Source organism: Gadus morhua, chromosome 20 (genome assembly GCF_902167405.1).
Source record: "Gadus morhua chromosome 20, gadMor3.0, whole genome shotgun sequence".
Classification (NCBI taxonomy): Eukaryota; Metazoa; Chordata; class Actinopteri; order Gadiformes; family Gadidae; genus Gadus; species Gadus morhua.
The window spans coordinates 15,463,486-15,486,984 of NC_044067.1; the positions used below are offsets into that span (position 1 = coordinate 15,463,486).

Genomic DNA, 23,499 nt, shown 5'->3' on the forward strand with positions numbered 1-23,499 from the left:
TTTCTAACACATATGTAACAATAGTTTGTTTCACCATTGTATAAAACCTGACTCTATGCACCCTCTAACGGCAGAAAGGGACCTAGCAGGTCCTAAGTTACAAACTCACCACAGTTTTTCCTAGCTTATTAGATGTTGTTTTTTACTGTTCAGTGAAGTAGTCAAGTAGTCATAAATTGTAATACAACATTTCTATGCGTTTTTATAATTGTTTAGAATCTACACAATTATAAACACACTTATAAATGTTATATTACAATTTCATCTACATTGTAGATGATGTAGGCAAGCACTGACAGACAAAGTTTTATGCAATGATGATTTTTTTGGCTTCTTAATTATAATATTTTGGAAATAATATATGGGGCCTACAATATTTAGTAACTATTATATACAATCTTATTGAAATTATGTATTCAAAATATTTGAAATTATTATTTTGAAAATAATAGCTCCTTTGTTGATTTGAAAGTTTAAAGTTATCCCTAACCGTAGACCATAGTAAGTGAACCATTTTCCCAAACACGCCAAACCGGGGTAAGCACACTGAAGCTCTTAATAAAGGGCCTTCTTGAACTTGTTTACTCTCTGGAGGCGGTTGGCTGGTTAAAGTGTGACTGATTGTCACACATACTGAGCCAAACGTCAAAGTTGGACTCTTTTCACTCCTTTGTTGCCTTGCCCGGCCACAAGTGTCCTCTGGTCTAAAATGCTCTGCTTCGGTTACCTCTGCAGTGAAATTCAGCATAATGTTGGCTTCTTTAAGCTTAAAACAGATGTTCTTAGGATAGTATGAATCAGAAATGTTTGAAATGTGGGAGGGCTTCTGATGAATCTGCTATTCTTTGAGGTCGCTTTCGGTCGGATGGGAACTCTGGTCTGTCTATGTCTATACAGCATGGGTTTATAGGTTTGGTTTGTTCGGCGTTTGTAATCCTCTGGTGTCTCTACGTTGGATGGCTCCAGACTTATTGAGATGGAAGGAATTACCCCTTTTTCCATTATACTTCCTTGAGCTTTATAATTAAGTCAACAGGTTTTTCTTTAAACCTTATACCCATGCATTTATGCCGAGGGTTGAGCAGAATATTGAGGCTGGAATCCATGCGTAGGGAGCAGAGACAGCTCCAGACTAACCCTATTCATCAAAAGTCTCCGGCACGCCGGGCCTTTCATGACTGCGGGGAGGATGGGCCTCTTTCAAAGGTGCCGGCGAGAATGGCTCTCAAGGGGCCGAGAGTAGCAGCGCCATGTTAGAACCAGCATCCGGCCGGCAAAATGTTAAAGGGTAACAAGGATGCTTATCCTGCCTAGTAACGATGATGGAAAGGCCCAGAGGATGGGGTTCATGATGGGATTAGAATGAAGAATTATGGTGCCATGGTTCGCTGTATGGATGGATGGATGGATGGATGGATGGATGGATGGATGGATGGATGGATGGATGGATGGATGGATGGATGGATGGATGGATGGATGGATGGATGGATGGATGGATGGATGGATGGATGGATGGATGGAGTGATGGATGAAGGGATAAATGGATGGATGGATTGATGAATGAATGAATGAATGAATGGATACATGGATAGATGGATGGATGAATGAATGGATGGATGGATGGATGGAAGGGCAAGATTACATACAAAGTAGGCCATCTAACTTCACTGCAATTGCTATATAATGTCTATATATTCGCTATAGTTGTACCCGGAAGCCTATGCTTGTTTTGAGAGTAATATCCTGCTTTGAAGAATAAAATTGTTGTTACATTGCATTGCGGGACAACAAACGATAGAAATAAGCAATTGAAATAGAAATACATGATCTACATACAAATTCTAAATAAGGCTTAGTCATGCTGTCTCCTAGTTATTGTTGTTGTTCACCATTCAAATTTATGACAACCTTGACGTTTTATATCGTATATTTTAATTTGAATAAACATAAGTATTCATGTTTGGTTTGGAGACGAGTCGTTGTCATAAGAAACACAACATAATGTGTTATCTTATTGACTCTATCTGGGATCAACTCAGGTACATTGATATATTTGATTCCCTTATGGAATATCTCAGAAATATAATAAATGAAAAAATGATGGCAGAGATTTCACTTTCTTTTCCAAATCAATAAATTGTCAAAAAGTAAAAAATGAATACACTCAGTTTTTGGCATGGAACATGTTTTGTTTCCCAAATAAATGGCTTTCAGCAAGCCATGTCGAGTTGACACCAAAGGATAAGGATTAAGAAAAATGGCTTTGCAAACAGTAAGTGTCACGCCATCTTGCGGAAAAATAGCTGTTTTCCTTTTAGTTTAGACGCTTGAACCACACGTTCTTCCCTCTCAGGAATGTGCCGTTCATACCCCACTATGACTGGTATCTGGACAACACTGACGCTCTGTCTAAAAAATAACACAGCAGACACTGGAGACACTCCTCAAGTCCTCTTACCCTGTTGTGAATTATTATCATTCATTTATATAAAAATGAGCAAATGTGAAGAATCCAATTCCAATATAAAGAAAGAGGACTCTGTGAATAAGCAATAAGAATAATGTGAACATCATGATTGATCAATTAATTATTGATTAACTGATCAGTTCCTACAGATGTTTTATTGGTGATATTATAACACAATGCTACTTGACCGCTGGCCACTGTAAGGAAGCACACTTACCCAAATTCTATATCTGAATAAATAGAGGTTAAATTACAAATCATTCTATCATCTTAAAAGCTAAAAAAGTAAGTTGTTTCCTCATTACCATATTTAGAATTAAGATTCCCCTTGGGTTATCTTTGAGACTAATTAAGGACTGTTAAATAAACTGACTTGATGGGAAATGACGACGACTGTGTAATGATGATGATGTTTAAATTTGTTGAAATATACTAATGACACCAACAAAGAATGGCATATGTTTTGTTAACACACACACACCCACACACACACACACACACACACACACATTCTCTCACACATACACACAACCCCACCCAGACACACACACACTCACACACACACACACACACACACACACACACACACACACACACACACACACGCACACACACGCACACACACGCACACACACACACACACACCCAACCCTACACAGCCACTACACTACAGTATTCATTAGTGTTTATTATAGTTTCCGCCTTCTGCTTCCCCTGCAGGCCCCAGCCATGCCTCCCCTCCCTGCCCCCCTCTTCCTGGTGGCGCTCCAGCTTGTAGGACTCAGGGTTGTCCACTGTGGGGCGTACTACGGACACAAGCAACACCCACAGCACCACCAGCCCATGCAGCACGTCCAGCACATGGGCATTGGTAAGGAGGGATTCCCCCTGCCACAGTTCCACGGTAAAGAGATGCCCTACATGCAGTACCCCCACTACAGGAAGGAGATCCCCCAGATGCCCATGCACATGGGGAATGAGAACGCCCATAAAGGGGGCGGCTACAACGGCAGGCAGGACAAAGGTAATGGTCAACTATCAGCAGACAACCACAGAATGAGCACATCAATACATGCATACATACATACATACATACATACATACATACATACATACATACATACATACATACATACATACATACATACATACATGCATACATGCATACATGCATACATACATACATACATACATACATACATACATACATACATACATACATACATACACACACACACACACACACACACACACACACACACATACATATATTAGATATATTCATCCATCCATCCATCCATCCATGCATTCATGCATACATACATACATACATACATACATACATACATACATACATACATACATATATACATACATACATACAGACATACATACTTTTACTGGTTGTGTTATGGGAAATCGTGGGTAAATCATGTGCCCCCTGCCTACAGGTCAGACAGTCCCCAGCGGTGCTGAAGGAATGCCCCAAGGTGAGCCAGGTCTAGCCGGGCCTCCTGGACCAGAGGGACCCATGGGACCTCCTGGACCTCCTGGAAACGGACAGCCGGGGCCTGCTGGAATACCGGGCCCTCTAGGTCCACCGGGGACACCTGGGGCGGGCAAGCCAGGTATGCCGGGACTGCCGGGCAAGCCATGTGGAAATGGTGAGCAGGGGCCACAAGGAGAAATGGGTCCCAGCGGCAGCGAAGGCCCCATTGGACAGCCGGGGCCTCAAGGATCTCCAGGACCGCCAGGGCTGCCTGGAATAGGAAAGGCAGGAGGTCAGGGTCTTCCAGGCCAGCCAGGAACCAAAGGCGATCCTGGGCACAAAGGCCTGCCGGGCCTGCCGGGATTACACGGACCCAAAGGGGACAAAGGGATGGGCGCGCCGGGACAACCGGGACACAAGGGTCTCCCTGGCCCCCGAGGGCCCCCCGGCGCGGGTGGGCTACCTGGCATCGGGAAGCCGGGTGCGAACGGACAGCCAGGGCAACACGGACAGCCAGGGAAGCCTGGACCTCTGGGCCCAAAAGGACATCCTGGGCCCTCCGGAACGGGAGGGGAGCCCGGGCCACCGGGTCTACCTGGTCATGGGAGACCAGGCCAGAACGGCCTGCCTGGACAGCCAGGACCCCTAGGGATGAAAGGTCATCCCGGACCCCCGGGACTTCCTGGGAAGCCAGGACTACCTGGTTTTGGAAAACCAGGATTCCAAGGGCCCAAGGGGGATAAGGGTATGGGTGGTCAACCGGGAGGTCCAGGACCTGCTGGAGATAAAGGTCACGGTGGTCTGCCTGGTATGCTTGGACCTCCTGGGCCAAATGGGCAACCGGGTTCCCCAGGTGTTATTGGGCCGTCAGGCAGTGGTGGAGCCCCTGGTCCTAAAGGAGACCAAGGAGTAGGGGGACCAAAGGGGGTTGATGGGGTCAAGGGAGATCCTGGCCTGCAGGGACTTCCTGGAAAGGATGGTCTACCGGCAGAGCTTGGTGAGCCAGGACCCAGAGGTCCACCAGGAACCATTGGGCCAAAAGGAGAAAACGGGCACAAAGGTTTACCTGGGGCCCCTGGTTCAACAGGACCACCAGGTCCAAAGGGACAAGGCGCGGCTCCTGGTGAACTCGGGCCCCAAGGTCCTAAAGGAATTCCAGGGCTGGATGGTGCAGCAGGACCTATCGGACCACCTGGTCTTCTTGGTCCAAAAGGAGGCAGTGGCGCTCCTGGTGGGCCTGGCATTGCAGGTGTGGGGACTCCAGGTGTCATTGGCCCAATGGGACCCCCAGGGAAGGATGGTATATCAGGACCGCCCGGAAAACCAGGTGAACCTGGTTCCCCCGGACCTCCGGGCCCACCTGGAACCGCTGACATGAATCCGGATTTGATGGGAGTCCTCCCGGGGATGGGCCCTGAAATCGATGGGGTCAAGGCTGGTGGTTACGGAACGAAGGGGAAGTTTGGGGAAAACGGGGCAGAGGTATTGGGGGCCAGTGGCTTGGAAATGCCAGCGTTTACAGCTTTAGTCACGACACCCTTCCCCCCAGTGGGTGCCCCCATTATCTTTGACAAGCTGTTGTATAACGGCCGCCAAAACTATAACCCTCAGACAGGTTTGTTCACATGTGACATGCCCGGCATATACTACTTTGCTTACCACATTCACTGCAAAGGGGCCAACATATGGGTGGCGTTGATGAGGAACAATGAGCCTGTGATGTACACATACGATGAATACAAGAAGGGTTACCTGGACCAAGCGTCGGGCAGCGCAGTGCTCCCTCTACAACCGGGGGACACTGTGTACATTCAGATGCCCTCCGATCAGGCCTCAGGACTTTATGCTGGCCAGTACGTCCACTCGTCCTTCTCAGGGTATTTATTATACCCAATGTAAAAATGAAAACAACACATATTTTTTGTAAAATAATAATGTTCGGTCAAAATAGGAAGGTGTATAACAGGATGACACAAAGTAAGGCCTAATTCTGAAATACAAATCAGTGTATAGACATTAAAAATGTCAACAATCTGTAGTGGGTGGTTGACAGAGATTAAAGCCTTATTAAACAGAAAGGTATGAGTATGAATGAGTGTTTTCAATGATTTTCATATTTACAGACATAAATAAACAAATTGAATGTGTAACCTTGCAAAATGTTTACGTGAAATTGTGCTCTACACAATGTATGTGAACCTTCAAATCCTGTGTGTGTGTGTGTGTGTGTGTGTGTGTGTGTGTGTGTGTGTGTGTGTGTGTGTGTGTGTGTGTGTGTGTGTATGTGTGTGTGTGTGTGTGTGTGTGTGTGTGTGTGTGTGCATGCAAGCGTACATGTGTGTATTTGTGTGCGTGTGTGCGCGCAAGCGTACATGCGTGTGTGTGTGTGTGTGTGTGTGTGTGTGTGTGTGTGTGTGTGTGTGTGTGTGTGTGTGTGTGTGTGTGTGTGTGTGTGTGTATGTGGGTAGGTGGGCAGTACTTGGAGAGTGAGAGAGGAGGGGGCTAAACATGTGCAGTATGGTTGTTGCAACAGTGTCATACTGTGGCCTCAATGTTTCATCACTCACCAAGTATGGATCACTTTATACTTAAGCTGGCAGCTTCACTGTGTGGCAAAGAATGTATGAGGAAAGTTTGACATGTATTTCCTGTCAAACGGAGATTACGCATGATATGTTTAGCATGTGTCCCTGGATAGGTTATTTTTTCTACTCTGAAAGCCTGAATTGTGATCGGTTATTTTCTAACGCAGACATTAAGAAGTTATGTAAGAGAAGTGTAAGGTGAAAGTTTGTACAGGTGATAATGTTCACTGGAATGATGGAAAAGGTTAACAGCATTCACGTAACATTCTAAATGAAGTGTTTACAAATGACTCAATCCCGATAGAATAGAATCCAGAAGAGTTTTACTTTGAAGTACCAATATTCCTTGTACTCCAAAATGATGCTGTACTTATTTGTTCATTTTAATAGAAGAGTAAGAGGAAAGGTAAAATATTCTTTTGCTTGGTTTCAAGCAAAAGAACATTTAGCTAGAAATTAATTTAAGACATAATTTGTTGCTACACCTATCCTTCAACAAAGAATACAATTGATACAGTAATCACACTTAATATACAAACCACTATGGTCAGAAGAAAACATTACATTACATTAGAAAACAGTGCATTATCTTGTCCCTGTAGTCTAATAAATAATTTAAATAGCTCATGCCAAGACTGACAGTTTAAAAATGTTCAGCTTGTTATTTGTTTCGTTCAGAAAGACATATTTCACTACACTACCCAATTTCCAAACTCAGATCAGTTTATTTTGGTAATTTGTAATTGGAAATCACAAATATAACATATATCCAAATCCTACGTCCTGTAGGGAAGAGGACATCAGAAATGAAATTGTACATGCTATATAAACTTTTGAATCAAGGTGCTAAAATGTTTAGTGTAACCAAAGATACATCGATTTTGCTTTTGAAATGATGTATGTTGTTTTTCTTAATAAAAGATGTAATATAAATATTTTGTAATTCGCTTCTTTATTTGTAGGCAAACGCGTATCACAAAATAATAAAAAAAAAAAAAAAACGTTTGCATCCTTCCTTATAATGAGCAGTTTACATTAATATTTATTCTTTACAACCACAGCAGAAGTGAAGTGACCCCGCCCCGCCATCTGTGCAGGAAAGATGCTGATGCTGCTGCTGTGTCGCTGTCCTATGATGATAGGCTCGGGCTTTACGCATGCGCGTAGATTAATCTGACGGTCATTCATCCGCTCTTCCTATTTGTAAGAGGTTTGTGTCAAGGTGCGATCGTTTTTTCTTTTTTTTGATAGAAGGAATTCCAAAACGGTAAGCAACCTCGTGATAACAACGAATATATGTCGAATTGTCAGTATTTATGAATGATCGTCAACGAAGGCAAACGTAAACAAGCGTTTCCGTTTGCGAGCGCTCGTTTAACATTTCCAACTAACCACACGCAGAGCTGCTCGCGATAAATATCGTTTTACAAGTCGAACAGATGATTAATTCACAGAACCGTCCAATTGAATCATCTATCTATCTCTGGGTGTATGTGTGTGTGTGTGGGGGGGTAAATGTTGGTCTTATTTGTTGTCTTGTTTAGTAAAGCACATCCCTTTGTTTCCAACAGCATTCAATTTAATGTCCCTTTTTCCAAGCCCTCCCTTCCTGAACATTATTGTGTCTGACTTATCATATTTAATCATATTTGATTGTTTAAGCAGGATTGGGCTGAGTTTTAGTAAATAACACTCAACATGACGTCCCGTGGAGGTTTCAAGGCGGCTGGTACGAATAAAAGTGACTTCAAACCAACCAGAGCAAGGCCTTCAGCACACTCACATTACCAGATGAGGTACACTTCTAATCTGTTGTTAACCCCTCCCTTATATATACGGGATGAAAATAATTTCAGCAGATTTTCTACCTCAACGCTCCCCCTAAACACCTCCTAACCCCATCATGTCTCTTTGTGTACTGCCCAGCTCGCCGCTGAAGTCTGAAATCCGCAAGTTGAACTTTGTTCACCTGGCCACCTGGCTCCTGGTGGCGGCCCAGGTCGCCGTCAGCCACCTGGACCTGGTCTCCCACGCCACGGTGTCAATGCCCTTCCAGTGGCAGTACCCCTACCTCCTCAGCATGCTGCCCCTGGCCACCAGCAGCATCTCCCTGCCCAAGAACAACATCAGCTACCTGGTCATCTCCATGATCAGCTCGGGCCTGTTCTCGGTGGCGCCGCTCATCTACGGCAGCATGGAGATGTTCCCCGTGGCCCAGCTTCTGTACCGGCACGGCAAGGCGTACCGCTTCATTTTCGGCTACTCGGCAGTCACCATCATGTACCTGGTGATGCTGGTGGCGGTGCAGGTGCACGCTTGGCAGATCTACTACAGCAAGAGGCTGTTGGACTCGTGGTTCGACGACACTCAGGAGAAGAAGAAGAAATAAAGGGGGTCGAAGGTGGAATTGCTGTATTTATTTTAGATGATTTCGTTTATTTTGAGGAAAAGAAAACTATATGCATTCATGTTTAGTATTTTTTTTTATGAAACCCAGAAGGTTTAGAGTTGTAGGCCTGGAATCTGCATTGAAACAGTTGACAAGAAATACTTGAAAATACTCTGACTTTATGGCTACGTCAATTACATTTTCAAATTTAGGTGATGCCTCAAAACTACATTTTTGATCAAGTCAATGTACAACACGTCAAAAGACAACATATCAACTGTAACAAATAGATCCACTTGTAGGCCTACTGACATCTGTATATTAGGATAGTCTAAGCCAAGGAGTAGTATTTGTCTTGTAATATACACAAGATTATTCATATTTACAATAATGAAAACAAGGCTAAATGTAGGACGTATTACTTGCCTAGCTGTGACAGAGACCTCCTGGGGTTTTTCTTCTTTCCATGATTTACAATATGCTGGGCTTTCCCCGATACATTTTTACCATTCTAAAATAAAGTATAAATAACAGCAATTGCCTGTATTGGTCGTTTCTGTCTCCGTCCCTTTCCGCAAAATTCTATATTTCTGTTATAAATGTAAAGTGTGCATTGCAAGGATGCATAGGTCAACTTTCATTCTTGTATTTGGACACTGTCATGATCACTGTAAGGGTTAGTGATGCATTCACAACCTAAACCCCCAAAAAATCGAACCTGTCTATTCTAATTGGGTGTTTCCCTTATGAGTCGTGATTCTATTATCGGAACTGCGCATGTGCATGGGCGTATGCCACGTACTGTTGGACGTTGACAGTCGCGCTACTTCCTGGTGCTCACAATCAGCTTCTGTTAGCTAAGCTTACACATTTCGATACTCATAGTGTCAGCAAAACCTGTCCAAAACAGCGTGGTCAAGTCTTCTGATTCAGGTTTGTCATAGTTAACATAAATGTACTTTATGTATGTACTAATTATAGCAAGTTATTGTATTATATATTCACGTTACTGATCATAGGAGCCCATCTGAATAAGAGTTAGCTAGCTACATAGCTCTGTGCTAGGTACGCAGTCAACCCACAGCAGTTCTCCCAAACAGGTGTCCGGACTCAATTGCTGCTTACGTAATTTGTTCTATTGACGTTATTCCCCTAGGTCATTTCATTGTGCTACCTTATCCCTTTTTACTGGCATCATTCCTTCAATCGACGTTAAGGAAATGAGCTAAAGAGTGGAGCCATTCATACCGGCCGGTTTATTCAGAATACCACTCAAAGTGATATCCTGTGGTCTTGTTTAGTAGATGACCGTCATCATTTATGGGATAGTGAAAAGTCTGGTCGGTCTGCTTTTGGGGACTCCGGTTCTTGTGGTCGTTATTGGTCGTAGAGCTGAGATGCTACCTTGGCCTAGCTCCTGTTAGCTTCTTGAAACTAGCCATTTCTTCGCTGCGTTCAGATGAAATGATGTTGCGTGTTGCTTGAGTTGTGTGTTGACGTGTCGTTTCTTTAGTAGAAACTGACAGGTTGACTAAGATCAAACATGTTGCCAGTATTCCGTGCTGTCGTCCAGCTGTTGCTACAAGTAGGCTCACATGTTAAGTGTAGCCACACAATCGCTAGCATCAGGCCAATTACTTGTCTGTCATAAGACATTGGAGTTAATCTGGAAATAAATATCAAGTATTCTTTATTTCCGTAGGGTGTGTCACCGTTATGCAGGGTTAATTAAAGAGTCAGGGTTAATGAATTTATTATTTTGGGATTTATTTACAGAGATGACAGGTGGATAATGTTTGAAATAGTGAAAAGACGTTTAAGTGATTGTATCACTACGTTCGTAGTCGCTGATACGATCACGTTAGCACGTTTACAAAGGTCAATTAAAATCAAGTTGTCTACGTCTTATCAACGTACGTTTTTCGGGTCAAAGTCTGTATAAAGATAATGCTGTATCGTAGCTCACAGCAGTCGCACGAACATTTAAGAAAGTTGTAGTAGCCCATTTGACTTTCAAATCGGTATTTAAAACCAATGTTATTATTCTTAATCCTATTTCCATTGCGTACACATGTTTAAGGGCCAAATATTTTGGTCATCAACTTGTTATGGTGCAGTAGATGGTACTCAGCGTGTTCCTTCCTATACACGTACTAGTTGTCCTTCGTATGGAACTCGTATTAGTATTGGTACATTTAAATGGGCTAGCCCTTCAGATGTTTCTTCTGCTGAGCAGGTCAATGAGAGATCCTGCTTAACATGCATACAAACATGGCGATTACTACTGCTTGACTTTGTCAACAACATTTTTGTGAATATCTTTAATCCCCTTAACTTCCTAAATACAGGTCTACACTATTGGCCACCTGAATCTAAACACGAGTTTGTATATTTAATGTCAATGTATTTGTTGGCATTGTTGTAGGAATACTAGCATACAGGAAACCTAATATATTAACAAACAACTCTCAATTACTTTCTATTTCAGTAAAGATTTAAAACTAGGTGTGTACATCGTTTAACATTAGACTACCTGTTAAATCATTCTAATCTAGCTCTAATATATTTTATTACTCCATTTTATGATATTAGACATTAGAAAACAAAAAGCTTTTTATTAGGATTGCTAGGATTACTATCCCAACAAGGCAGATTGCACTAGATTAAATCCAGGGATTACTTCCCTCAATTGCTATCGAAAATGTCAGGAACTCAGAATATTCTAGTTCATAATGGTGTCATGAGAACATGGCTTCATTCAAACAACCATCTTGTATATGCTGGGTCAAACATTCCCTCAGGGATCATCCCCACCAAGACAAACTTCTGTCAACATGCGCACAAAACCTACTTATATCAGATATCAGAATGGCAATAAAAACAGTTTGAAACAGCGAGGGGACCCCTTGAGATGGGGATCCTCCCGTTGTCCACCGTCTCGTTAATAAGCGACATCTCTGTGTGGCGGCTGCAGAGGTGGGAGCAGAAGAGGGCAGACGGCACCATGAACGGCCAGCTGGATCTAAGTGGGAAGCTGATCATCAAAGCCCAGTTGGGCGACGACATCAGACGCATCCCCATCCATAATGAGGACATCACCTACGATGAGCTGGTGCTGATGATGCAGCGCGTGTTCCGGGGGAAGCTGCAGAGCAGCGACGAGGTGGCCATCAAGTACAAGGACGAGGGTATGTCTCTGGCTGGATCGAGAGAGCCGAGTGCCGGTGGCCGAAAAGAATGTTGGCTGAAAAAGACGTGTATTGTGAGGCGTTTTACTTAACCATCATCCTTTTGTCTTCCGACTCCCCAATAGATGATGACCTCATCACGATCTTCGACAGCTCTGACCTCTCCTTTGCCATCCAGTGCAGTAGAATACTCAAGCTCACTTTGTTTGGTAAGACGCCGTCATCACACTGAGTGTCTCCCATCCTGAACGGGACCTACCGAGTGTTCATCCGCAATGTAAAATCCAGCACATGGATTTCTTCTTATTTTCTTTTTGCTTGAGATGATATTGATACAGTATTTATTCTATTTATTCCAATTTAACTACAAAAATTCACCTCACATTTATGTTGTGGTACTTACTACAAGTGGGCACTGGGTGGCAGTCTAGTCCTGCACGAGACCATAGATTGTGTCCAATCCAGGTCTCTGGTTTCTCCAAATCTGCCAGATGCTGCTGGCCTGATATATTTCTGTATTGCTTGTTTGCATTTGTTAGATGCAAATAGATGTGTTTAGCTAAACGTTTGTGCTAGTTTTACCTGTTTGCATAAACTCAACCCAAATCCTTCCAATTAGTTTTTTAAATAGCCCACAATAAGACATGCATTCATATATTAAAGGCACTCTAAAGTAATGTGTCCTAGGCTTGTCATGATGAATCTATAAAGTAACACAAGAGGGGAAGGATTTCATCCCAGTTGTTAAAAGTCCATGAAGCTCCAGCATATGCAGCGACCTCGCATGGAAAATGACATTCCCTGGTGTTCAGGGAATGAAAGTTGTTATATGGGTATTATGAGTGTTCCAGCCGCCACTGTCTCGATAGTGTCCCTTCAAACCCCTCCGTCTCTGGTTTGTATCAAACACCCACACACAGAGACTTGGCATTCTGCAAGTGGAGACCAATAGGACACTGTGGAACCCTGCTTCATTTCCAACCTCATTGGAAATGGAGCAGGGTTCATCGTTGATGCCATTTGCTGCAGAACCACTTGCTTTCGTGCTTGTAACTTTAGCTCCATTCGGGGGCCGAGGAATTGTGCTGCACATCAAACCACTTTGCCAGGCCTGGTGGTTGCAGCTATGGTTTATTAAACTGTCATTCATAGCCTGCATAAGCCGCTGCTTTCCTTCCCATGACCTCCGGCGTCCATTGTCTGTTTGGTGTGGGGGGGGGACCTGTGTTTGCCTTATTTAATTAGTTTCCTTGGCTCAGTCTGAGGATGAAAAGTAGGATTTTAATATGGAGAGTGCCTGGCATGCATAGCCATCCATACCAAACCAATGGCAGGCAAAGCAGCTTTTGTGTGCGTCGGTGGCCTGCAGAAATTAACATGCTGTGTTTTTGTTGAGCACCAAATGTCAACAGTGTATTTATCCCGGGACATGGTATATACATTCATGGAAGCAGGCAGTTTATTTCTCACCAGCACATTCTGCACTATTCCTTCTGGTGCAAGCCTTAATGGTGTTAAAGACTTACCAGCTGGGCTGATGTAGGGTTTGGTCAGACTATTGATTATAGCCGGTTATTTACATATTTCTAACGTGCATTGTGAAATGTGAGCCTGTTAAACGACGTCCACCCCATCCTGGTACCTGCTATAGGTGTGGACATACCATTCTCGGAGCACAGGCCCAAGTGCCTAGTTCTGAGTAAAACACACTACATCTCAGCCAGTAAATCCAGTTTTTTTTAGCCAATGTGAAAAATATGAATTACAGCCGCTTGATATTTTGGAATTTCATTACTGTCAGGTATTCAGAAAAAGAGTTTAAAGTAGGGCTGGACAATATGGCCATCACGATATACTGCTTCATATCAGTTGATATGATAATTATTACGATATAAGTCTATTGGTGTGTTAACAGGGTACTCTATCCCCCCCCTCAGATTTTCAAAATATACAGGATGATGGTTGGTTTAAACAGCCTCAACTGACGAATCAGATTGACTCGGGTCAGGTGACATCAATGACATCCTACCAAACATACATGCAACAAACATCCCCGCTATCAATATTAATATCTTACTAAAACTAGGCTGCTCATATGTAACTGAGTTTAACAGTGCTGCAGGATACAGAAAATTAACAGTGCTCAGTTGCTTCACAGACAAAAAAACTGAGGTCAGTATGAAGTTGTATATGGAATGCGCCAAACACTGGCATTCTACTATGTCTCCAAGGAGCTTTAAGAGAGGTGAACCCACTGAAACAGATAGAACTCCAAAACTGATTTGAAAGAATGTGTTTTAGGAAAGGGGGTTGTGTTATCCCCATGGTTTCAATCCACGCCAAACTTATGAAACATTTTTTGTAATGTAATTGTTACATGTAATGTAATGTAATGTAACGGTTGATTGTTCTAATAAGCAATGTTGTGTATGAAATGCGCCAGAAACCGTAGCATTATATTAATAATAATGGATTGAATTTATGTAGGGCTTTTCTAGACACTCAAAGACGCTTTACAGTGAAGGGGGGACCTCACTAACGCTCACCACACACCAGCTTGGAGTGGAGAGTGAGGGAATTAATGAGTCAGCCAATTATACAGGAAGATGATTAGGAGGCCAGATTGAATGAGCCTGTTTGGGCCAGGACACCGGGAAAACCCTTACTCTTTGCGATAAGTGCCCTTGGATCTTTTATGACCTCACTGAGTCAGGACCTCGGTTTTACGTCTCCTTCGAAGGACGGCGGCTTCCACAGCACAGTGTCCCCGCACTGTACTCGGGCATCGGGATTGATCTTAAGGACAGAGGGAAGAGTGCCACCTATTGGCCACCATCCGACACTACTTATAGCCCCTGGTATTCCAAGGCGGTCTCCCATCCAAGTACTAACCAGGCCCGACCATGCTTAGCTTCCGAGATCAGACGAGATCGGGCGTCTCCATGGTGGTAAGGCCGTAAATTCTTAACCCCTTTAATATTTAAATTATTTAAGGGGTCAGAGAAGCCTAACCCTAACTCGTAAGTGGTCATTAAGTACATCGACAGCTTCATCAATCGTCCACACACACCCTAGCATTAACGTTTTAGTATATGTGTACGGGGATACTTAATCTAAGACAAAGAGTTTGACCATCCACACACACCATGACATAATACAATAATACAAGTGTCCGAAAAGCCCAAAAGACAGAGCACCAAACAACCAATCGCCCTTGGTCCTGATGTCAGACCACCTCCGAAAAGGTACTCGCAAGACAAAAAAAGAACGCCACCTGCATGCGCAGCAGAGTGGAACATTTTACGTAGTGTTTTGGGGAGAACGGTGCTGTTAAATGTACATCGGAAATGTATATAAAAAACATATCATCGTGGAAAATTGTATCGCAATTAATATTGATTGATCGCCGACGTTATTGGGATTAAGACCCAGTTGTCCAATACTCTCTTCAGGGTCAAGCGCACAGAAGGGCGCCTTTTTCAGCTTGTAAAAAATACCCGTTTTCGCAATGAGTGACATAAACCATGTTGTGACTTCCCTAATGTCTTCTTTGTTGTGTCTCTCTCCAGTGAACGGCCAGCCACGACCCCTGGAGTCCAGTCAGGTGAAGCACCTGCGCAGGGAACTCATCGAGCTCCGGAACAAAGTCAACAGTCTGCTGGACAGCCTGGAGCCCCCCACGGAGCCTGGCCTCGCTGACAGCGCGCCCGACAGCGGTACAGAGCCCCTCCCAACCCGCCTGACGCCCTCAAACCACTCCCCTCCTAAGCCTTGCTGTGGCTCTGGAGAGCGATGTTCTGTTCTCACACACACACGTCCCAGGGTTTTAGGATAGCTATTCATTTGGCAGCAGGATACCAGGCTCCACCTCTCTCTCTCATTTCCCATCAGGATGACGGTTATGTGTGTCTGGTTTTGACGTCAGTTGCGGCTGTTAAAGGCATTATTCGAAGTGAATGCACATCATATATATATGTTTTGAACCTTGAAACGGGGGGGATGGATCGCAACGATGCATAAAATTGCGAGTTTCCATCCTCGCACACACATCGTTGAAAGGACATCAAAGGAAAATGCCTGCAGGCCATATCATATGCATAGTTAATTTTCTTTTTATTCAGATCCAAAAATGTTGTGGTGAACAGTCAGGCTTCTTTTAGTGATTCGTCATGGATTCTCGCTGGCGTGGTCTTGATAGCTCATATAGCGTTGTCCTGTGTTCAGATCTTTGAGCTGCACTTTCTTCTTCATTCCTTCCTTGTCTTCAGACAATATTCAACCTCTTCTCTTCCCATTAGAAATGGTGGACGGGCGTGAGGGCAAGGCACCGGCGGCAGAGCAGGCCATGAGGCAGGCCCCGCCCGTCAGCGCGGCCAGCATGTCGGCCTTCGACCCGCTGAAGATCCAGGAGGAGGTCAGCAAGAACGTCATCTCTGCTTTTGGCTTGAGCGAGGACCAGGCCCCAGGTAACCCCACCTAGCAACGCAACCTGGTCTTCCTGTTTTCTCTTTTATTTCATGGGAGGAACGGAAAGATGGCATGACTGCAGGGATGAGTCAGGGCTAGACATGACCATGCAAAGGGTGTCGACCCATTATTCAACACGCATTCGTTCTGTGGATTTGTTAATGTGCCATGCTTTAACACAAGGCCTAAAATCGTGCTTTTATTTGATCGATCCATATTTGGTTGCCAATATTCCTGTGTGTCTTCATAATGCCTTTTTGTTTTTGTGCGTGTATGTGTTTTCAGCGCCCCCTGGTGTAGTGGCTGAGGAGCGCTCGGGAACCCCCGACAGCATCGCCTCCTCCTCCTCTGCTCCCCCCCAGCAGCCGACCCCTCATTATGCAGTCCAACCGGGAGCCCCTGCAGCCATGGACGGTGAGACGGGAGCACATGCATCCACACAACGTAGACACCCACACAAGCATGTATTGTCGGCTCAAATTCATGCATAACATAGATGACAGGTATGCATAATCAATGTCATCAAAGTTGTCGGTTTTATACATTTATATTGCATAAATCATGAGTATGAATCCACTGTACAGACCCAGGGATGCACATCAAAAGAACACATTACCGTGTATTAATAATACATTCTGTCGTCTGGAGAATGTTTTTTAATTATTATGATGGATGATAGAAGAGCCGGTTTGGCTGAACAGATCACACGTAAATAATAGGAGTCCAGAAGGACCTCTTGCCCTGCTTTAATTAATATACTTTATTGATTCATTTGGATTTGACTGCTGTGCTTTCGGCGCACCCTTCTGTAATTGTGAGCAAACGGGCCTCTGTATGGTCCAACCCCCTGGTGAACGAGACTGTTTCTCTCCCGCTCTCTCAACGTCGGTCCGAGCGGCAGCTCTGTTTATGATATAACTGTCGGTGGAGCCGTTGGCTAACTTAGTATTTTCCATAGTAGTCTTTATAAGGGAATGCATTTCTGTGGTTTCTCTGGCCACAGTGCTGTGCTGCGGTGGGTTCTGACCACTGGTGTCACGGTCTACCACCCAGGCTTGTTTTTTTGCTCCCTTTGGTCCCGTATATATTTTCTTTAATAACACTCACGTTAGACACTTGGTGTCAAAATAAACGACCCTCTGCTGTTTTTCATGTGCTGGTGTCTGGAATTATGGACGCTGCTAAAATGGAATTTTGTATTATTGTGGGCGTGCAGATAAGTGTTGCTTAAAAAGTAAACCTCACACATGCTTACACACACCTCAATTTATCTTTCTGGTGTGTGTGTGTGTGTGTGTGGGAGAATGGCTTTATTGAGGCTTCCCAATGCCGCAGTGTCACTCACAGTCAGTCATTTAAACTCTTGGAGCGATTAAATGCTATTGTGTGGAACACTAGCTTTGGGTCAATTATTGTCTCGCCCTTTATGGGTACAGAGCCAGTACAGACTTTCCCCCTCCCCTCAAAGAATACCTAACTGTGCGTATCTAAGTCAATACTGTACAACAACAATACTCCTGCATTCATCTTCATCAGGAATACCATGCTATCTCTTAGATGTGTGCTTTTTCCGAGCAACATTATTTAATTTCAGTGTCATTTTTATCTCATGCTAGGCCCAGACCCAAGGCCTCTGAGTAAGTCTATCTCCTCTGGGATCAGAGAGAAGGAGAGAATAATGAGTGAGTTAGTGTTGCGGCGAAGGGAGTGAAAGATCCAACCTATTTGTGATGCTTTTCAGGAGTATTATTCTAAACTCCCCTGCCTTTAACATTCGTTTGCGCAACGGTGGTCAGCCCTTCTGCTGCACATGAAATGTCGGAGAATGCCCTTTTCCTGCACACTTGATTTCACTAATAACCCCAATCAATAATCCACTGATTAGCTGAATCAAGTTGGGGAAAGGAAGGGTTGGAAGGAAAAGTTTAAGGCTGCAATATTCTTTTCGAACTTTGATTGGAAATTCTCCAATCCATTCGGAACATCCAGAGCTGCAGACTTGTTGGACATCGCAGACGTCTAAATGCACCTGCAGTACCGTCATTGGCTCGCCTGACTGCAGAGCGAACTCCCTCCCTCTCGCCTCTCCAACCAGCAGCTCTGTGGTTTGGCTGGGCCATGGTCGCAAGCCAAGATCTGTAGTGCCTCGGGTTGAGTTTCATGGGGCCAATGGGAGGAATCAGTCATGTATACGGACACCACGTTAGAGGGAAACGCGGTTCTCACCGAAACAGCTCGGCCTCAGGATGGGTCTGGGCTGTTTTCAACCATTTGGAAAGAGTCCATGATGATCTTTTGGAGAGATGGTCACTTTTTCCTTCCTGGCAGTTGAAGCCTCTGGGGTACCACCGGGATCAAGCTGGCATTGGGAGTATGGAGCTTATCTTGCAGCTCAACCTTTTAAACCCCTGGTTGGAAAAACATGACAACAAGAGTTTCAGCAGGTCCCTGAATCTCCAACAGTTCCTGGAGCTCCATCCCATACCTAATGCTCCACCCTGACCTCATCGTACCAGAAGGTGTCCAAAAACAACATCTTAAAAAAACTCACTTCTAATCGAATGTCTTCACGCATTGGCTCGTTGCAGGGTTTTCATGCACAACGTGGCGGATCCTTTTGGAGCACTACCAATCATTTGTCTTCCTCACCCCCTCCCTCCATACCTCCCCACCTCCCTCCATCCCTCCCCATCTCTTCTTCTTTATTTCCCTGCCTTCCAAGGCAGCAGATGGTCGGCACACTGCCTTGGCCGAGAGAACAAGTTATTCCGAACCGGGATTTCCTGAGATTCGGCCCTGTTCCCTCTCCACTCTGACATGCCCTCTGACACGTTCTGCTAGTCCGTGGGGGAATCGGTGCCATTGAGGTCAATCCGTGGACACAAACTTTTGGTGAAGATGCCAAATGTGTGTTTGTGTGTGTCTTAAGATCAACCCTCATCGGATTACTTGTAACCTCAAGAATGCGGCTCACAAGATCAATAAGCAGATGTCAAACGTATATTTATTTACTCCACATCGTAAGTCGTGGTGCTGAGGCCTCTTAGCAGCAGGTTTTCCACCAACCAGAGGAACACCCTGCGCTAAGAGAGTAGCGTGGACCGTCACGTGAGCAGCTCTATACCAAACACGAGGAGGTGTGTTTTGACGGAGAACGTTTACTTTCTTAAAGCAAATGGCACTGATGTTTTCTCTCGCTAAACCTCAGATTGATATCCTCGAGGGTTCCTCGGCATTGTTTATTCTAGCTCCAAGGCCATGCTCTCGCTGTCTCTCCTCAAGAGGTCCCCAGCGGTCCCCTCCCTCCCCCCCTCTTCCCCCTTTGCAGAGAGACTCTCTGATTCTGCTGGAGTTAAACAAGCTCTGAGCACCGCGGGCCAAACGTAGCCTGACAGCAGTGCATCCTTCCATCAGTTACATAACGGGGTGATGGATAGCAGACTGAAGAATACAAGGGGGGCGTCCAATTTCACACATAGGCCCGCTCGCACCGGGGAAATAAACAAAGTAAAGCTCATTGCTAGGATGTGAGTGGTGTTGTCAGCGGGTTAACAGATGGCTGCCACATTCACTCTTTCACCCGGATCACAGCGGATTAATGCAGATCCTAGTGTTGCCTTCCACAGTGTGGTTGGGTCTCCTTACACAAATAATTTCTCCCGGGATGATAAATGGTACGCCGTTGCGTTGGGCGCGTACATGGAATCCGATCCTCCTGAAAGACTTATTTCAAGAGCAAGAGTTTCCCCTTTGTCGAGTCGTAATCGAAGGGCGTTCATGCACCACGAGATATGTTGTTGATATTCGGCGGTTGCCAAGCTTTTAGACCCGGCAGCCGCGGCCAAACACAGAGGCCTCTTCTGACCCCGAGTACATGGGAGTTTCCAAGGCCAGGGTCCTCCTCTCAATGGCCGGGGGTCTCCCACTCAGTTCCTAGGAGACGAGGAGGGCTCCTTTATCTCTCAAAGGGTGGAAAGCCAGCGCTCACAGTTTTACTGCCACAGTAAAGCCACTGAACTCTGCAGGGCCCCTTTGGCAGTATGTCTCAGGTACAGTTTTGTGCCTTCATTTATTTATCTTTTAGGTGTCATTCTTTTATTTATTTTTGGGGCTGTACGTGCCAGGCTGGACAGTGTGAAGTGTTCTCATAAAGAAACGAAAACAAACCCTGGTTTGCTGACGTACCCCTTGTGAGAACTTCCAGCTCGGCCAAAAAACCTCTATGTTTTCCTCCCGATGGACGAGCCAGAGTTGTGTCTGCGTTGTGTTGTGTCAAATGGGGGGGAGGTATTGATAAGTCAAAACACGATGCTGAAATGTTTCCCCACAGGTTTTTAAATGAATCAATCCCATCAGCGTGCAGGCTATTCAGGGTCCTGAGCTCTTAGTGACAGCACTCGTCCTACATGTGTATTCATAAGCGGCGTGGAGCGGTGAAGTCATGGGTAACCTGACCGCTGGACGTTAGCCTCGGCAGACACGGGGGGGGGGGGGCGGCGGCATCGACCGCAGTTACCCCCGCGACGTGGACTCGCGTTATGTTCAGCCCCTGCGGCTAGCCACTCGTTGCGCCGCGCCAGCACACGTCAGTACGACACGGCGCAGGAATGCTGGAGTGCGTGAGCACGCCTGTGTTTTGGTGTACATTGGTTTCTGTCCGCCGTGGCACCTGCATGCTGCGGTGTTTAGCTTGGAGAGCCCCAGCTGGCCGTGAGGAGAGCTGGGTGCTGGGCCTCTAGGAACAAATTGTTTTATCATGGCGCGAGCAGCTGTGGTCGCTCAGGCCGCCGGGTGCTGCTCTCTCCACATGTACAGATGCAGGCCCGTCTTTACATATAATCGGTTACGGTTGTTTGTTAAAGGTATCCATTTGTAATGGGTTTGGTTCGGGGGATGTGGGCAATGTAATGAGACGGTAAAGGATTGGTGTGGAGCTGTTTTTCGTCAGCCTCGATTTATCAGGACGGCCCACAAGGAGACATTAGTGTTTGCTCTGTCAATACTCTCCTCCCCTTATACACAGCATACATGGTTCGAAAAGCTCCCCCACTGACCCCACGCGGTGTGTTCCTCTTTAAACTGCAGGTCAGGTTTATCAGCAGTACCAGGCTCCTGGTGGATACCCCCCCCAGCAGCCTGCTGCTCCCCCCCAGCAGCAGCAGTATGGGCTGCAGTACGCCGGTAAGCATGGTGGTCGGCCCATAGCTGACATGCTGTGTGTTGATGCTCCGTCAGTGCTTTAGGAATAAAAAACCTTATCGTGTGTGTGTGTCCGTCTGTCAGCAGGCTACAACACCCAGCCCGGAGCACCACAGCCTGGCCCTCCACAGCCACAGCCACAGCAGCAGCAGCCGCAGCAGTTCCAGAACTACCCCCCTGCCTCCTCCCAGGCCCCGGCCCCCGGCCAGGCCCCTACCCCGGGCTTCCAGGCCGGGCAGCAGCAGCAGCAGCCCCCTCCGCCCCAGGGGGCTCAGCAGTACCCCCCGGGAGCCTTCCCTCCCCAAAACTACACCGCCCAGGCCTCCCAGCCGGCTAACTACAGCCTGCCTCCCAACGCCCAGCCCGGCCAAGGGTACCAGCCGCGGCCCGCGTACACCCCGCCCCCGGGCAGCAATGTCACCCCTCCGCCCGGGTCAGCTAACCCCTATGCCCGCAACCGCCCCCCCTACGGCGGTGGCTACACTCAGCCGGGGCCCGGGTACCGATAAATGCTGCTTTAACCGGGCGCCGGAGCTCCGCAATACATCTAAGGCCGACCCTGTGCGGCGCCAGGCTCTGCGTGGCCTGGTCGCCGTTCACATGGTGTTCAAATCCACCCCCCCACTGTTCAACAAGTTGCCCCCTCTATTAGAAGCACCCACCCCCCCCGGTCTGTCGTATGTTTCCATGCTGCCTCTCCAGCAAAACATTCTGACCGCTGTTGGATAGTTTTAGTTTGTTTTTAGTTATTCCCCCGCTCCCCCCACCCTGAGAGAATGGCCTGCTAAATGATCACCATGCCTCCAGCGTCTGTCTGTGTGTAGTTTTAATTCTGTCTCCGTGCACACCCCTGTGAGATTTCAAACAGGCTGTCGTCGTACAAGCTTTTGATTTCTCTTTCGTCCTTCATGATCAACATTATTTTTCCTGCTGAAATCGGTGTATCCTTAATATCCATCTATATATATATATACATATATCGTGCTCGGCAAACAGATAATGTTGATAATGGAAGCGTCTAACTGGCCTTGTTGGTTAGATGCCTTTTGAAGACTCTTATAGAATAAAATGTTGCACCTTTTAGGTTTTGGTTTTGTTTGATGTCCCTCAATGTGTATTAATTATGTTGCTGTTTAAACTGCCCTGCGTTGGAAACACTAGTTTATGTGAGCGATGGTTCATGGGAGGTTGCAGATTATTGGCATCCCGAAAGGATTAACCTGATCTCCTCTTTATCTTCTTGTAATTACTTTCTCTCGCTCTTTCTATCACCTTATCCGGTCACTCGTTTTTACTAATATATCAAATAAAGGAAAAACTCACACCTTTCTGTAATATTAGTTGTTAATGTATAAATTGTAACATTTTTTCTCTGGAACCTAATAAAACATTGAGACCCAAGAGTTTTCTTTAGTGGAGATATTTCGTTGCACCTGGAAAAGCTTTCGTCTCGGTCGCTTGCCCTGTCTACACCTCCTCGTTGTGGTTTCTGAGTTCATGTCTGTTGAGCTTCGCTTCCCAGGTCTCTCACTCTCTCCTTCCCCCGATTTGGGAAAACCTGGCCCCGTGGTCTTCATATTTATTTTCTTGACCGAGGGATGTGGTCTGCTGGACTATGTGGCGAGAGGGAGTGCGGTGAGTGTCTCATGTTAAGCTGTCTTCCTGAGTGAGAAGAATTGAGCGAGATGGGTTTAAGGGTATTTCATAGGAGGGCG

General features: G+C 45.6%; 3 protein-coding genes and 1 non-coding gene across 5 annotated transcripts in view; 3 read left to right on the forward strand and 1 right to left on the reverse strand.

Moving 5' to 3' along the window:
• col8a1a (collagen, type VIII, alpha 1a) overlaps positions 1 to 6,232 on the forward strand; it is an 11,490-nt gene extending 5,258 nt beyond the window's left edge. The window contains exons 2-3 of the mRNA XM_030344337.1: positions 3,188 to 3,491; positions 3,919 to 6,232. Coding sequence (XP_030200197.1) covers positions 3,197 to 3,491; positions 3,919 to 5,855 — 2,232 coding nt within the window. The 5' untranslated portion in view covers positions 3,188 to 3,196 and the 3' untranslated portion in view covers positions 5,856 to 6,232. The remainder of the gene's footprint in view (positions 1 to 3,187; positions 3,492 to 3,918) is intronic.
• Positions 6,233 to 7,678: 1,446 nt separating this feature from the next.
• On the forward strand, positions 7,679 to 9,467 carry jagn1a (jagunal homolog 1a). The gene is made up of 3 exons (XM_030344370.1): positions 7,679 to 7,808; positions 8,207 to 8,337; positions 8,468 to 9,467. Exons 2-3 carry the CDS (start codon positions 8,240 to 8,242, stop codon positions 8,928 to 8,930), a joined length of 561 nt encoding a protein of 186 aa, XP_030200230.1. The 5' UTR covers positions 7,679 to 7,808; positions 8,207 to 8,239; the 3' UTR covers positions 8,931 to 9,467.
• Positions 9,468 to 9,715: 248 nt separating this feature from the next.
• tfg (trafficking from ER to golgi regulator) lies at positions 9,716 to 23,187 on the forward strand. Of its 2 annotated transcripts, none has more exons than XM_030343322.1 (8): positions 9,716 to 9,863; positions 11,905 to 12,118; positions 12,244 to 12,327; positions 15,688 to 15,834; positions 16,417 to 16,584; positions 16,871 to 16,999; positions 21,671 to 21,766; positions 21,869 to 23,187. In XM_030343322.1, the coding sequence occupies exons 2-8, from the start codon at positions 11,935 to 11,937 to the stop codon at positions 22,291 to 22,293; spliced, it is 1,233 nt and encodes a 410-aa protein (XP_030199182.1). In that variant the 5' UTR covers positions 9,716 to 9,863; positions 11,905 to 11,934; the 3' UTR covers positions 22,294 to 23,187. The 2 variants fall into 2 exon arrangements, with proteins under 2 accessions (XP_030199182.1, XP_030199183.1); XM_030343323.1 differs by having other exon boundaries at positions 21,872 to 23,187.
• On the reverse strand, positions 14,962 to 15,080 carry LOC115533736 (5S ribosomal RNA). The gene has a single exon (XR_003974235.1). It is a non-coding gene; the product is annotated as a 5S ribosomal RNA (ribosomal RNA).
• Positions 23,188 to 23,499: the final 312 nt, after the last annotated feature.

What these genes read in the sequence shown, in the direction of transcription:
- jagn1a (XM_030344370.1), top strand. Translation starts at nt 8,240, where the DNA reads ATGACGTCCCGTGGAGGTTTCAAGGCGGCTGGTACGAATAAAAGTGAC. An exon ending in CACTCACATTACCAGATGAG is followed by an intron (nt 8,338 to 8,467) that starts GTACACTTCTAA and finishes TGTACTGCCCAG; the next exon opens with CTCGCCGCTGAAGTCTGAAA.
- tfg (XM_030343322.1), top strand. Translation starts at nt 11,935, where the DNA reads ATGAACGGCCAGCTGGATCTAAGTGGGAAGCTGATCATCAAAGCCCAG. An exon ending in ACTCAAGCTCACTTTGTTTG is followed by an intron (nt 12,328 to 15,687) that starts GTAAGACGCCGT and finishes GTCTCTCTCCAG; the next exon opens with TGAACGGCCAGCCACGACCC. An exon ending in GTATGGGCTGCAGTACGCCG is followed by an intron (nt 21,767 to 21,868) that starts GTAAGCATGGTG and finishes TCCGTCTGTCAG; the next exon opens with CAGGCTACAACACCCAGCCC.